Raw genomic sequence first — 14937 nt, forward strand, 5'->3', positions numbered from 1 at the left:
TTCCATCATTGTCTCAGCCTCTCCCTGTAACTATTTTGGGTCTCATGCTAATTTTGTATCCTTGCTACTTTTGGGGGTGGGAATGTAAATTTTGGGCATTTTGTTCTTTTGGGGTTCTTATGTTAATTTTGACATCCTTGCTACTTATGGGGTGGGAATGTTAATATTGGGCTTCTTTTTTTTTTGGTAGTTTGCTTGTTCTTTTTTTTAGTCATGTTAATTTTAAGGAAAATGGTTTGATAGGGCTGCAGCCCTATCAAAATAAGTAAAGCCTCACCTCATAACTGAACAAAAATTGCAATTCAAGCATTAGAAAACATTTACATCAGCCATCTTGGCTTTAATATTGTTGTTGTGAAAAAAAAAGGATTTCAAAATCTAAAAATAGTGTAAATTACAAATTATCTAGATCGTTCATTTTCCCTAAAATTAAGTGTTACCATTTTTTGAGGTTTGAAATTCATTATCGGTATTGAGAATCGATTTTACATCCATCATGAAAAGTTTCGTTGTCTAAAGTGCTTTGCGGACTAGGATTTGAGGTTAGGCTTTATTTTGTTTTCATAAAATCCTTATAGAAGCATCATCCTAATTTTAATGCTGTTGCTATTTTTGGGGTTATTATACTCTCTCTTCCCTTCTGGGACCAAGAGGCAAAATGTGAACCAGAAGCTTAGCTCATTGTATAACTTGAACTCTAGCCTTGAGCTTAGTTCACCTTCTCACTGTACTGTTACAGCCAGGGATCTGCCATATCAATGACTCAATGTATACTTTCACTGATATAAAATCATTAATTAAAAAAGATACGGAAGTTCTAGAAAAAATTTGGGAAAATCTTCCAGAATTTAGAAAAAACCAGGAATGTTTTAGGACTCGAAGATGATTAAAAATATCGAGTTCAGAGTTTGCGCATTAATATTTTAAGCTTAATTGAACTGAATTTCATCTCTACCATAATACCACACCAACAAAACTTCAAATAACCAACCTTACGGTTTGGAGTACCAAACCCATTCATTGTCAACCCTTGAATTTCTATATTAGAGCGGCGGATCCATTAGCAAGTAATAGAATCAATGTTTCCAATCCATAAAAACAATTAATACACTCAAAAGGATCAAGTGGTGAATATACGGTGTAGGAAAAATCGAATCGGAACGGTTAACTAGACATGGGGCTGGAAGTAGTTCAACCGATATAACCAGTAAATCGGCAAATCGGGCTACTCTGGGGCAGCCAAAAAAGTGTTAAAAAAATTAAAAATACAAAAAACATATAATAAAATATGAAAAGTATATTTAAGGCACGTATATCCAAATGAGGTTGAAAACTAATGAAAAAATAGATTTTGTACCCATAGGTATTTTTAAAAAATTTCAAAAAAGCTGGAAAAATATAAAAAGTAAGTATTAATGGCCAAAACAATTTCCAATCTTTGCCAAAATGATGAAAAACGTTAAAAAAATACATTACACATGAAATCCCTTTTTTTTAGGATTTTATATGATTTTTTTAAAAAATATATTAAAAAGATCCGACCGGTTCACCAAAACCGGTTAAAACCGAAACCGGCCAATGGTTGGTTCCGATCTAACGGTGCGGTTAGAATTTGAACCACCCAATATTTCGTACACTAGTTATAAATAAAAGGAAAAAGAGAAAACATCATTAAAAGTTTTGAATTTTCTTTCTCAATCAACTCGGAAGATCTCATTTATCAAGGTTTGGTTAATTGGGGTTGGCTACATGAATCATATTTTTCAATTCTTCTCTATCAAGGGTCATACCCTCACTAAGACAACACATGTTCAATATTCATGATAAGCTGCGGTAAAGTTTTACACCATTTGCCTCTTTAACCTGAGCTTAGGAAGGCTTGAGGAAAAGTTTAAGATCCTCAATCTTCTTAGACCTACAAAAGCAGGAAATTTAATGAGTATTTAAAGGGAATAGCATTTTTATAAATAAAATATTGAAATAGTTGTTACCATATAAATGAGATCTGCTGAAAGATTAAGAATGTTTAAACAATAAAAATTGTATGATTATACTATAGTAAAAAATAATTAAAAAATAGAAAAATATTTTAAGAGTGTTTTAGGATCCATTGGTGTGGTACATGGAGCACGAAAAGGCTTCTATCATCTTCTTGCTGATGGATGGTGGAGATTGATTGTAGTGGGGCCCACTTATCAGTAAAGAGAAAAAGATTTACCGCTTGGACATTCACCTAGGCTGAGTTGATTCTCCACTGTTGATCACAGCTAACAGAGATGCTCATGTCTCATTGGTGCCCTGTAAACCACATTCCAATGGAGTATGCAAGACCTTTTCCGATTAGAGAAAGTGTACTGTACATCTCATGGATTATGCTGTGCTCATAGTCGGGCTGGCTCATGGCAGTTACTGACTTTATGGATGGTGATGGAATGGTAATGAGGCATGATTCCTGTGATGCAGCCCACTCTCTCCATCACCGTCCATTTCATTGTATGGTGATGACCCCGATGTCCTATGGTGCCATGGTCCCTGGATGATAGTATACTCAGCATTTCGTATAGGAAAAATTGTTTCATGCCAGCTGGTCCGCATTTCTAAATATATGGTCCAAAAGTATAAAGCATCCATGTTAAAGATGGATACATATATGTGGTACATCTAAAAACAATTGAAACTAACGGTCTAAATATTTTTTTTAATAGAATTATTATTTTTAATTTTCAAAAATAATTTAATTTTTCATATTCATGATCTCCATGTTAGACATATCCTTAAAAATTAAATCCAAAAATTCATCTCAAAAATAAATTTATTAAGGGACCCGTATTTCTACATGTGTGTTTGGGCCGCATGCTAACTTCTATTGTATAATGGGAATTGAAGCACATCTAAATGACTTCAATTAAAAAGAGAATGTTTAGGCCTCGTTTGGTTCAATTATAACAGTTTGCATTATTTGGCTTTAAAACACTTAGAAACTTGCATTGTTAACCTGAGACATGTCTAGCTCATGGCCATGAACCACTTTGTTTAAGTTGAAATCATAAGGGACCAGAGTACTAAGCTTATTTTTATGGCAAAATCTTGGTCTTTTTGTTCTATAACTATGGTTTAGAGAGAGAGAAATGCAAATGGAGCATGGGCATGATAAGTTTCAATCCAATATATGAAGATGAACCTAGCTAATTAGTCGGGTTCGATGTGGTTTCAAACACAACATTCTTCAGACTGGTTGATGTTAATCTTGAGAAAATCTCCAGTTCCTGGTCGACCCTGTTTGGGGCCATGGAAATCTGGATTGAAAAGACCCAGAAAGTGCTGGAGTCTCCCGAGTTTTTCACAATATTAATATTTTTCATATTAAAAATAGCACTATGTAACTCCGAATTTTTCATATTAAAAATAGATCTACGTAACTCTGAATCGGATTCGCTCACGGTGGACCAGGGTGACTTGGGCTCCAGGCCATTGGATGTCGGAGCCCAAATTTGACTTTTCAGGGACTGGCTAATACATTATAGACGTGCATATTTCAAGAAATGCAAGAAAGGAATAAAAATAGTGATATAGTCCCTGATTTGCAAGTATCGAAACTTACTTCCTCTAGGGCATGTCTCTTTGATTGAAAGATTTCTTTCCAATTTAGTTAGTGTATCACATTTGACGGACAAGAACTTTGATTTTTTTCCGTCTTCCAATAAAGTTTCTATTCTTTTGTTAAAACATAAAAAGTTTAAGTTTCTAGTGTGAGAGAAAGAACTTGATCTTTTTATAATGTTTTTGTCAGTAGTCCCCATTAACTATTTACAATATAACATATTATATATTTTATTTATATATAAATAATATATTTGATATATAAATTATATTTTAATAATACAAATTATTAATAAATAAATAATATTTTATATAAATATTATAATATTTTATATTATATAATATTAAATTATATATGTATAATATAAGGAAAAAGTTTATATAAGGATGCTACCTTATAATGTAGAACTACAGATGCCCCTCAAAAATTCATCGAAAAAAGTAGTTTTAATGTTGAAAAACCCTTTGATTGATCATCTCGACATCGAGATGTATGACTATGAAAAATATAAAAAAATTTAAGTATCAGAAATAGTGTATTTTACAACATATTATCTACACCGTCCATTTTCAAGATTTTCATATGTTTATAGATCTACTTGATTTTAACCATTTTTGAAATTTAAAATTTTATAATTAGATATAAAAATAGATTTTGAGATAATCCTAAGAACATTTTACATCAAAATTATATACCATGATAAAATTTGAAGGTGCACCTTACCTCTACACCTACGGATGCATCCGTATGCAAACTGCACCTATAATATAAATACATAATATTAGTATGCAAAAGTTTATATAGAGGCTCTAAATCATCAAATTACAGTCTACCTCAAAAATTTCACTAGAAGAGGTTGTATTGATGTCCAAATGTCCTCAAATTGATCATCTCGACATTAAGATGCATGGACATGAGAAAAAAACATGGATTTCAAGTTTTGAAAATGGTACATCTTGTAATACATTTTTGGACCATCAATTTTAAAGGTTTTCATAGATATGCTCGATTTACACTATTTTTTAAGCTTAAAAATTATTAATTAAAGATGAAAATATATTTGAAGGCTATCACAAAGATTTCCAGTATTGAAACCACATTTCTTGATACTATTTGAAGGTGTGCTTTATTTTGATGGTTTAGAGTCTCGGTTCTATACAAACCGCACCCATATTAGTATTATTAAAGATAATAGAACATAATATTATATTATATAATATGATATTATATTATATTTTATTATATCATATAATATTTTCCTATTTCTATTTATTTAAATAATATAAATTGTATTATATTAATTATATATAATATAAATATATATTTATATTTATATTATTAATATATATTTGTTATCAAACACATTACCCATAACTTATTTAAACTTCCCATAACAAAAACAAAACATTGAAGAAATAGAAAAGTCTTTCTTTATGAAAGATATCATTCAGCCAAAACAAAAGGCGCCCATAGGGAACCTTTTAAAGCCAACAAGTGTGTGAGAGAGAGAGAAAGGGGGGGGGGGGGGGGAGTTTACTGATTTAAGATGAATTCTTTGGAGTTGACAGCAAAAGTGTGTGTGTGAGCGAGAGAGAGAGAGAGAGAGAGAGGAGGGGAGGGAGTTTAAGATAATCTTTGGAGTTTACACAGCAAAATTGCCTTTGAGATAATGGTTCAAAAGTTGGAAGGTCCGCTTAGGATGGTGACTAAAATAGTGGAAGTCAATGAAAAAAGCAAGCAGACTTTCTGCTCTTTACTGAAATTCCTTTGTAAATAGATCTAAATATGGAAGTAATATAAATGATATAGAAATTGAAAGAGCACATACTATACTCCCTAGGGAGCATCTTTTATTTCTACACCCTAGGAACCACTTGAGAACTCCTTTGAGAGGATTTTTTCAATTTGAAATCCTAGGAACCACTTGAGAACTACTGGATGATTATTCTTAAAAATAAAAATCTAAAATTTGAGTTTGTGAATACTTAGATCTCATCATCTATAAATTGGATGGTCTATATTCAATCTCTAGACATTATTTGTTTTCATGTGAATAATGGGTTAATTAGATTTTCTTTTTTTTTTTCTTTTTCTTTTTGTTTATCTATGGTTGAAGAGGTTATATCCGCAAAAATTGAGGTCTTAAAATAATTCCATGTAAGTTTTGCCCGACGAAGTAAATGGATATTCTACTCCTGCCAGAGTATAATATGTTTTGGCAAAATTGAAATTCGTTAAAACAAAATGATATTAGATCTATTTCTTTGTGTTTTGGGTTATTATTAGGGGAGGGCTTTCTATGTGAGTCCACCCAATATATATGTGACTGCTGGCCTTAGCCATCAGTTCTAAGTTGATGGCTGAGATGGCTTGACTCACAATGTCACCAGCTAGCACTTAACCATCAAATATTGATCAAACAGCTTATAGTGTTTTATTTTATTTTTTTATTCCACAAATAATTTTGAGGTAAAATTTGGGGTATGCATAGATCTAACAAGGGCACACATGATAAAAAGTATTAAAAAACTATTTCCTGTGATAAAAAATTGCCAGAATACCCGTGAAAATTGTAGGGGTATTTTGGTCATTTATGTTTACATCAAATATTTTTGTTTTATTTTTTCCAGGTTCGCCCTATTTTTATGATGGGACAACCAAAATTTCATAAAAAAAAAATATTTTGTTGAAAAATAATAATAAATGAAAATGTGTTTGACGTGACATTAAGGTATGAACAATCACAGCCATTCAATTTAGATCAAACGGCTAAGAAGTGGGGTTTGGGTCTCATACAAACATTTCCCTATTATTAGAACACACATTAGAATCTTCCACAATTGAAGATTACTAGAAAAAAAAAACAATGGAAAAGGTCACCAAAAGTTGATCTTGGTTTTCTATCGCCTCCTCCCTTAGTAAACTTTGCCTTTGAAATAAGTGAAATTTATCAAAATATTTGTCAGACGTATACTGCTTAACATTTCAAACATTTATAATTGAAATTCGTTCAAACAAAATGATATCAAATCTATCCATCCCTGTTTGTTTTGACATAGTTTTACTTTCAGTCAAACTATTTGTTTTCTTTTATGAAAAGGGTGTGGTTTCTATAAGGTTGCAATCTTAAACAATCCAATTAAGATGCACCTCAAAATTTTATCATTACATATAATTTTGTTGTAAAAAAATTTTAGGATTATCTTAAAATCTATTTTCATATCTAATTATAAAATTTTAAATTTCAAAAATGGTTAAAATCAAGTAGATTTATAAATATACGCAAATCTTGAAAATAGACGGTCTAGAGAATGTGTTGCAAGATGCACTATTTCTGTGACTCAAATTTTTTTTTTTTTTTTCATATTCATACATCTCGATATCGAGATGATCGATTAGAGGATTTTTCAACAGTAAAACAATATTTCCAATAGATTTTTGAGGTGCACCTGTGATTCTACATTTAAAGTTGCCACCTTATATAAACTTTTCCCTTATGAAAAATATAATCTCTCAAATTACTCTCCAAGCTTTACCCAAAGGCCCTCAAACTAGCTTGACTTGACTCATCTAAGGTGCCCAAACGAATTGGCTTGTTCAGGAGGATTGAATTTTTGAATTACTTCGAATAAGGACAATTTTAGCATGTTTGAAGATATTTTTGAAGAAGTGTCCAAGTGAAATGAAATGTAATCATAGTTAGTTAATTAGGATCTATTTGACAGCCTTCAATGATTTTGTAAGGGGTTTTTTATTCGTTAAATCATTTTTTTTCTTTTTTTTAGTGCAAAAAATAGGAGACTTGTGAACCCCAAATTTTGCACACACGTGACCATCATTTAGGTTCTTCAAATAAAAATAAAATAAAACATATGAATGTCGGCAAAGTAGGGCTACCACTCTGATGTAGATCAAAATCTTGTGGCTACAAATTTTAATTTTTTTTTTATCAATTTTATTTTTAGAGATTAGGTAGATTTTTTATTTTTATATATTCGGGTTAATTGTTAAAATTAGGATTTTTAGGTTTGTTCGATTAAATCTATTTTTTTAACAAGTTTTTTTTATATCATAAGGTACAATTTTTTTAGGAATGAGAACCATATTTTTGGTGGGATTTATTTAAGAAAATATCTATCTTTTAGTTGGGGGATTTACTTAGGAAACTTGGAGCCTTTCTTTTATAAAAAGATAAGTAATGTGGTATTTGGTAGTTAAGTAAGGTGGTATTTGGTAGTTTTGTATTTTTTTTTTTTTTATAAGGAGGTTATTTTCTTTATTGATAGGAGTAAATTAGATTGTTAATAAAAAAATAAAGTTAGTTTAGGAAAGTTTGTATTTTTCTTTGGAATAGGGCGTTTAGCTTGATGGTAGTATCTTTCTATTTCAAAGGGCACAAGTATGTATTAGTTTGGGTTGGGTTGAAATAGAGATTGTGATACGTTTATGGTTGGAACGTAGAAGATAGGGGTGAGGAATTTTCCTTTTCTATTAGGAGATAAAGGAGTTATGGTAAAATACGAAATCCTTTACAAAAAGGAGCAATGGCATTGAAAGTAAATGGATTTTTGATGAATGAGAAAAATTGATCTTTGAGATTGTGGAGAATGAGAAAAATTGATCTTTGAGATCGTAGAGAGAGAGACCTCTTTGTGGGTGTTATAATGATGCAGATTAAAATTTAGTGGCTACAAATTTTAATTTTTTTTAAAGATTGGGTAGCTTTTTATCGATGTTGTTTGCCTGTAAATTTTATACTTTGTCACACTCTTAGCCGTCTAGATCACCCTCTCTTTTAATCTGGCCTATAAAATAAAATAAATATGAGCAATGATTTTATGCAACCGTTGTACAGTAATTTGATGCAACAATCATAAAAAATCATTTTATGGCTATTGGTTTGATTCAAATTTTGAAATATACACTCTTTTCATTCTAATGAACAATCACAAAAAAAAAAATTGAAAACACGACCTAGAAAGTAGTTTTTAGCCCAATTAACATAGACCGTTTATTTTGGTGAGATGCTTAGATCTATGCCTTAAAAGGATTTTTTCACTTCCAATTTTTTTTGGATGGCTTTATTATCATTAGATGGACAATGTTAAAAAAGAAAAAAATGATTTTGAGTTTATAAAGGCTAAGATCTTGATATTCACAAAATGAATGGTCTAGATTCGTTTTTTAAGGGGACTCATTATGACCAAGGGTTCAAATTGAACTTTTTTTTTTGGGGGGGGGGGGGGGCTGGGGGGGATTGATTATTGAGATGAAGAGAGAGCGTGTGCAAAATTTGAAGTCATACAAATACCACAAACATGGTTTTCTAGAAGTGTCGTTGCATTGGATCATTGCTCAATAAAGATTGGATGTAATATGTCTATGTTAGCCCCTCTCTTTTAATCTGGACCATTGAACTTATGCTACAGTATACATTCTCTATCTCACATAATCTTGATCAATAGCCACAATATCAAGCCATCCACTAAAGAGAGATTGGATACGCGTACTCGCATAGGAGGATTAACACTTAAATCTTTAATCAATTGACCCTGATATCACTGATGAGATGATGACAATATCAGCAGTTGATCTTGTTATAAGATCAAATTAATAAAATATAAGATAATTGCTATTAACCTCATTTGCAGCTACTCATTTTGCTTTTATATTTATTCAAATGAAATAGCATAAAAGAATCAATCTTCTTAAAAAACTGTATACAACAATCAATTGTCATGGTCCCATGAAAATGATCTGATTGCCATGGTTGACCAAACCCACTATTACACAAATTATTTAATTCTAAATGATTTGTTTTGATGAAATAAAAGGTGTGCCAAAAAGACAAAAAATTTGTTTGAAAAAAAAAAAAAAAAAAAAAAAAACAGTAGAATGAAGTAAAATTCTAGAATTATGAAATAAAAAGGTGAAAAAAGAGCAATATATGCCCTTTTTTTTTTTTTTTTTGAGTGCTGAAAATATAGGTCAATTACGTTATTTTGCAAAAATTGGGGAGTAATAAATAGCTAATGAACTGCTTTATATATGCAATGTATTATATTTCCTAGTGGGACATTTTAAACTTTCATTAATCTCACATAGAAACAATTATCACAAAGAATAATAAAGAAACAAAGGAAAATCAGGAAAAAAAAAAAAAAGAAGCGGAAAAATTGCAGAACAGACGATTTTACTGAATTTTGTGAATAGGCATCTGTTTTGAAAGAATATGGAAAGAGAAGACCAAATTTGATATGATCACTCGGTAGAGGACAATAGCTACTTGTGGACTTTTCCTCACCCCAACCCACACACATCCACGTATTTGGTTGGTTGGTTGGTGAGTGCTCCCTATCTCTCTAGAGAGAGAAACATGGGTACGAGAGAGAGGGGGGTAGTGATGACTATGGTCAGAGAGAAATTTTGTCAAGAAGAGAGAGAGAGATTGAGTTTTAAAGAGAAAGAGATTGAATTTTAGAGAGAGAAAGATAGAATAGTGATTGCTATGAATTGTCGACAAAGAGAGAGAGAGAGGGGCGAGAGAGTGGGGTACGGGTGATGATTGTTATGCATCGATTGAGAGATAAAATGGGTTTTTGAGAGAAAAAAGAGCTTTTAAGAGAGAGATATATAGATTTAGAGAGGGAGAAACGAGGTTTAGAGAGTTTTTGAGAGAGAGAGAGAGAGATTTTGAGAGAGAAACTAGTTTGAGAGAGAGAGTGAGACCCGACCACCCACCACGCCATAGAGGGACTCTTTATGTTATTTTGGTTCAAAAAAGGATGGAACTTCCATGAGTCAGCTGACTCATATATTCACGTGCTGCCCCCTCCTAAAATTTAGGTTAAAGGTAGATTTTTTATTCAAAATTTTAAGGATGAAAAAGAAAAAGTTTAAAATGTTTTGGCAGCATTCATATTTGATTTGATCCCATACATTTTACACAAGCTCCATCTTAAATATGGATGTTGAAGAGTCAGCGGGGTGCAAGCTCTTGCACTCGCCGACTCATGGAACACTTTTCCTTCAAAACAAAATCGGATCCTCCTCCTTTTCAATTTCTAACATGATCTCCATTCCACCAAAATCTGATAAAACCAATGCCATTTTGTTATTTCATAGTTCACCCGTAGAGAGAATCCCACCCCCTAAAATAAAAGACGTGGTGTATATAAAGCTGGGACCCTAAACAATCAAAGTATGTCTTTAAATAATGTTGAAAGATGTTTCAGCATCGAAAATCTTTGACCCCTCTAATCATGAAATTTCTAGCTTCAAAAATAGTGTATATCAAATAAATCTATAAACACTTGAAAATTTACCGTTTAGATAATACATTACAAAAAGCGCTATTTTTAATACTTGAAGTCTTCTTCTTCTTTTTTCATGTCCATGTATCTCGAGATCAAGATAATCAACTTTGGGGATTTTTCAGTATCGAAACAACTACTATTTTTGAGGTACACCTTAATTTGATTTGATTGATTAGGGCCTCATCCTCGTATATATAAACTTTTCCCTTGCCAAAATAAGAAAGCTTGTTTAGTAGATTCCCCAAATTGATCAAGGGCACCATAGTCATGTCTAAACAATCATTGATCCTTATCCATATTTTCCACAAAGAATAGAGAGAGAGAGATTAATTAAACTATTCATTTGAAGAGATAGAGAGAGAGAGATTAATTACAATATTCATCTGAAAAAAATAATTGGCATGACATAAAAGTGAGTTGAGTTAGGCAGCCAACCATGGGATTGTTAGATACCAGAATCCATGTCAACCGTTAAAACCCGCCATAATTCAAAAGCCCCACTAAATTTCTTTAAATGGGTTTCTCTCTCCCACGTTTTCTCTCTCTAAACTCCCCCATTGCCATTCTCTCTCTCTCTAAAACCGATCCTTAGTTGCAGAGTGCTTTGCTTGAAACACAAATCAGTTAGGCCAACGGTTACTGTAATGATTGCCTTACACTTGACGTTACAAACAGCGTTGGATTTCTGGTCACCATCTCCACCTTCTCCCACCTCTCTCTCTCCCTGTGGCCTTACTTCTACTACTACTCCTACTCCTGCTCTCTGCAAACAGGGTTGTACTCCGCCTTCTCTTTCTCACGAGACTCGACTTCCCTTCTTTCTCTCTCTCTCTCTCTCGGCCAGGAAACAGAACACTGTAGTTTCTCTTACCTTAATTTCACTTTCTAGCACGGCAAGCAGAGGGCTCCTCCCAACTTCACTTTCTGACCCTGTGAACAGTTATTACCTCCTCCCTGACCTCTCTCTAACCCTGCAAACAGAGTGTACTTCATTTTCTTTTCCTTCCTCACTGACCCAGATACAGAGTATTCTCTATCCTCTCCCTTGCCGTCTTCTATGGTTTCTTACTTCTCTCTAACTGTTATCCTAGAACAAAAAAAAATCTTACCAGTCAATCATGAACAGTTTATGGCAAAACCATATTGAGTTTTCCAGCAGGGAAACGGCAATATTTTGGTAACCCAGACTCAACTTTTCCACGTTCCCCAAATATTTTTTTTCTTCCCTGGAAAGTTCAGCATCTCTCTCTCTCTCTCTCTCTCTCTCTCTCTCTCTCTCTCTCTCTCTCTCTCTATATATATATATATATATATATATATATATATATGCAGAAGTTGCAGAATCACTAAACTAGTTATAACACTGTTTTAAAGCTTTCCAATTGCATCAGTGTACGTAGAGCATCATTTTAGAGCTCGCAACTCTTTAAGAGAAATCAGCAGCTTCCATCATGTTGGTTCCTTCTCCGACTGAATTTCCAGCAAGTAGCGGCGAAGACAGAGAAACCCAACATGGGCCAGCCCGTTCGATGCCTTTCTCTCTCCTAACCCGAGCTGCAATCCAAATCTCTAGAGCAAGATGGTTCAGTTTCATTAGAAGGCTTTATCATTACCAAAATGGAGTGAGATCAGATTTGGGTTCGAATCCTTTGAATTCGAAGCCATGGATATGGCTGGAGCTTATCCTGGTAACTGCACAAATTATCACAATAACAACTATTCTGGTCATTTCTAAGAATGAGAAACCAGTTTGGCCCTTGAGAATATGGGTCACAGGGTACAACTTTGGTTGCCTATTGAGTCTGCCAATGTTGTATTGGCGTTACAGGAATTCGAACTCGAGCAACAGGAACAGTACTGGTAGTTCTGATTTGGAAATGCAGAGAGAGAATGGAGAATCCAGGTACACCATTCCGCATATTTCTATCACTACTAAATTATGTACCAAGAACACTACAAATGCATCAAAGGGAGGGGGAGAGAAGAAAGAAGAGAGAGAGGGAGAGGGGGGGGGAGAAAGAGTTGACATGCAATAGAAGTGTGTATGCATGTCTTTCTATACGAGCAGGGACATGCAGAGAGAGAGAGAGAGTTTTTGCAGTCCCAAAACAATAAGGTCACTTCCATCTAATAATTTAAATGATTGGGTTTTCAAGGCATTTTTTATAACTAATAGTAGCATTAGATCACAGTATACTTTCCCGAAATCTAGAGAGAAGGGGCTACGGGGCACCAGAACTGGACATAACCTGAATGGTGGGTCCCACACTCTATACATTACTCTCCAACCTTTGATCGGATGGTCATAGCCCCAATGAACGAAAGTTTTCATAATCCATTGGCTTACATTGTACTTCCCCAATTTCTAATAATACTATTTTTATTAAGACTAACTGAAATATTAGTAGCTCATGGGCTAATACTAATATCACATTCTAATAAGACTGAGATTTACTGGAACTTACTGAGATGCTATGCAGGGCTTCCTACATCATGAACAAATGCCGGGTTTGCTTGGAGCTCTTCTTTGCCATCTGGTTTGTTATGGGCAATGTGTGGGTCTTTGATAATCGCCTTGGTTCATCAAGCCGAGCTCCTACGCTTTATGGCCTCTGTTTTGGCCTTCTTGCTTGGAACGCTTTGAGCTACTCCTTTCCATTTATCTTATTTGTTGTCCTCTGTTGCTGTGTACCATTGATCAGTAATGCCATTGGTTATAACATGAATTTGGGGAGCTTGAATAGAGGGGCCTCAGAAGATCAGATTTCAAAGCTACCCAGTTGGAGATTCAAGGCTGGGGATGAGTTCATGAAGGCTAACAATAGTGACAAGCTTGGTGTGGTGAAATCCAATAGGCCACTTGCTCCCGTAGACTTGGTGAGTGAGGTGCTCTCTCTCTCTTTCTCTCTCTCTCTCTCTCTCTCTCTCTCTCACACGCATGTACATCACACACACGCACACAGGCTAAAGCAAAACACATGCAGTAGGTTCACCAAATTTGAAGATTCATGTTGTCAAATTACTGCTACATCCACCATCACCTCTCTCTCTCTCTCTCTCTCTCTCTCTCTCTCTCTCTCTCTCTCGCTCATGCATGCACACACAGGTATGTGCATGCAGACTAAAGAAAACTACATGCAGTAGATTTGCCACATTCATTCATGTCGTTATATTACAGCCACCACCACTGCCAGCAAAACTCTCTCTCTCACACACACACGCATACACACACACTTTAACACACAGACCAGTAGCATGCTCCACAATGATCCCCCTTTATTTTCTAGCTCTACTTGCAAACAAATAGCCTAGGGAACTTTTAAACCCTCTCCCTCTCCCTCTCTTGACCTCTCCATCTCACGCGCACACACAACTAAACATGCAAACAATGGTCTATGGGACTTTTCTCTCTATACATGCAAACAATGGTCTATGGGACTTTTCTCTCTCTCTCTCTCTCTCTCTCTCTCTCTCTCTCTCTCTCTCTCACACACACACACACACACGCACACACAAAATAATCTGATCATTTCCAGAAAATATATGGCCGATTCTGTCAATTCCAAACAGTATATTTGAAGTCTTCTTCAGATCCACAGCATTGTAGTCAATAATCATATCATGGATGATAGAGTTGTTTCTACTATGATAACGAAATGTAAGGAAACTAAATTTATTTATTTATTGGGTTGGCTTGAATAGGAATGTTGTATATGCCTTGCCAAGTACATGGACAAGGAGGAGCTAAGAGAGCTTCCGTGCTCACACTTCTTTCACCTCAGATGCATTGATCAGTGGCTTAAAATCATATCTTGTTGCCCTCTCTGCAAACAAGAGCTTGACAGATAAATTTTTGGCAAAAAGTGAAGCTACCCCCTTCCTGTACATAGGCCCCTCTTTCTTTCCGCCAAGGCACAAAATTTGGATCAACATGAAAATGTATTGGGTACCTCTTATAAGAAAATGAAGCTACCCGTCTTGTTGCAAAGGCCCTCTCTTTCTACCATGGTTCTGACTTTT

General features: G+C 34.1%; 1 protein-coding gene across 4 annotated transcripts; it reads left to right on the forward strand.

Moving 5' to 3' along the window:
- The first annotated feature begins 11449 nt into the window (after positions 1–11449).
- Positions 11450–14905, forward strand: LOC18447573 (E3 ubiquitin-protein ligase At4g11680). Of its 4 annotated transcripts, none has more exons than XM_088849144.1 (4): positions 11450–12094; positions 12309–12820; positions 13398–13794; positions 14620–14905. In XM_088849144.1, the coding sequence occupies exons 2-4, from the start codon at positions 12369–12371 to the stop codon at positions 14764–14766; spliced, it is 996 nt and encodes a 331-aa protein (XP_088705270.1). In that variant the 5' UTR covers positions 11450–12094; positions 12309–12368; the 3' UTR covers positions 14767–14905. The 4 variants fall into 4 exon arrangements, with proteins under 4 accessions (XP_088705270.1, XP_020531154.1, XP_088705269.1 ...); XM_020675495.2 differs by having other exon boundaries at positions 11460–12094; positions 13398–13803; XM_088849143.1 differs by lacking the exon at positions 14620–14905 and having other exon boundaries at positions 11460–12094; positions 13398–14188.
- The last annotated feature ends 32 nt before the right edge of the window (positions 14906–14937 follow it).

Source organism: Amborella trichopoda, chromosome 10 (genome assembly GCF_054954075.1).
Source record: "Amborella trichopoda isolate Santa Cruz 75 chromosome 10, AtrichopodaSantaCruz75HAP2 v2.0, whole genome shotgun sequence".
Lineage (NCBI taxonomy): Eukaryota > Viridiplantae > Streptophyta > Magnoliopsida > Amborellales > Amborellaceae > Amborella > Amborella trichopoda.

Bases quoted from the DNA above. Each gene is read 5' to 3' on its own strand.
- LOC18447573 (XM_088849143.1), top strand. From the start codon at position 12,369: ATGTTGGTTCCTTCTCCGACTGAATTTCCAGCAAGTAGCGGCGAAGAC. The intron at 12,821-13,397 runs GTACACCATTCC...GATGCTATGCAG, and splicing joins AGAGAGAATGGAGAATCCAG to GGCTTCCTACATCATGAACA.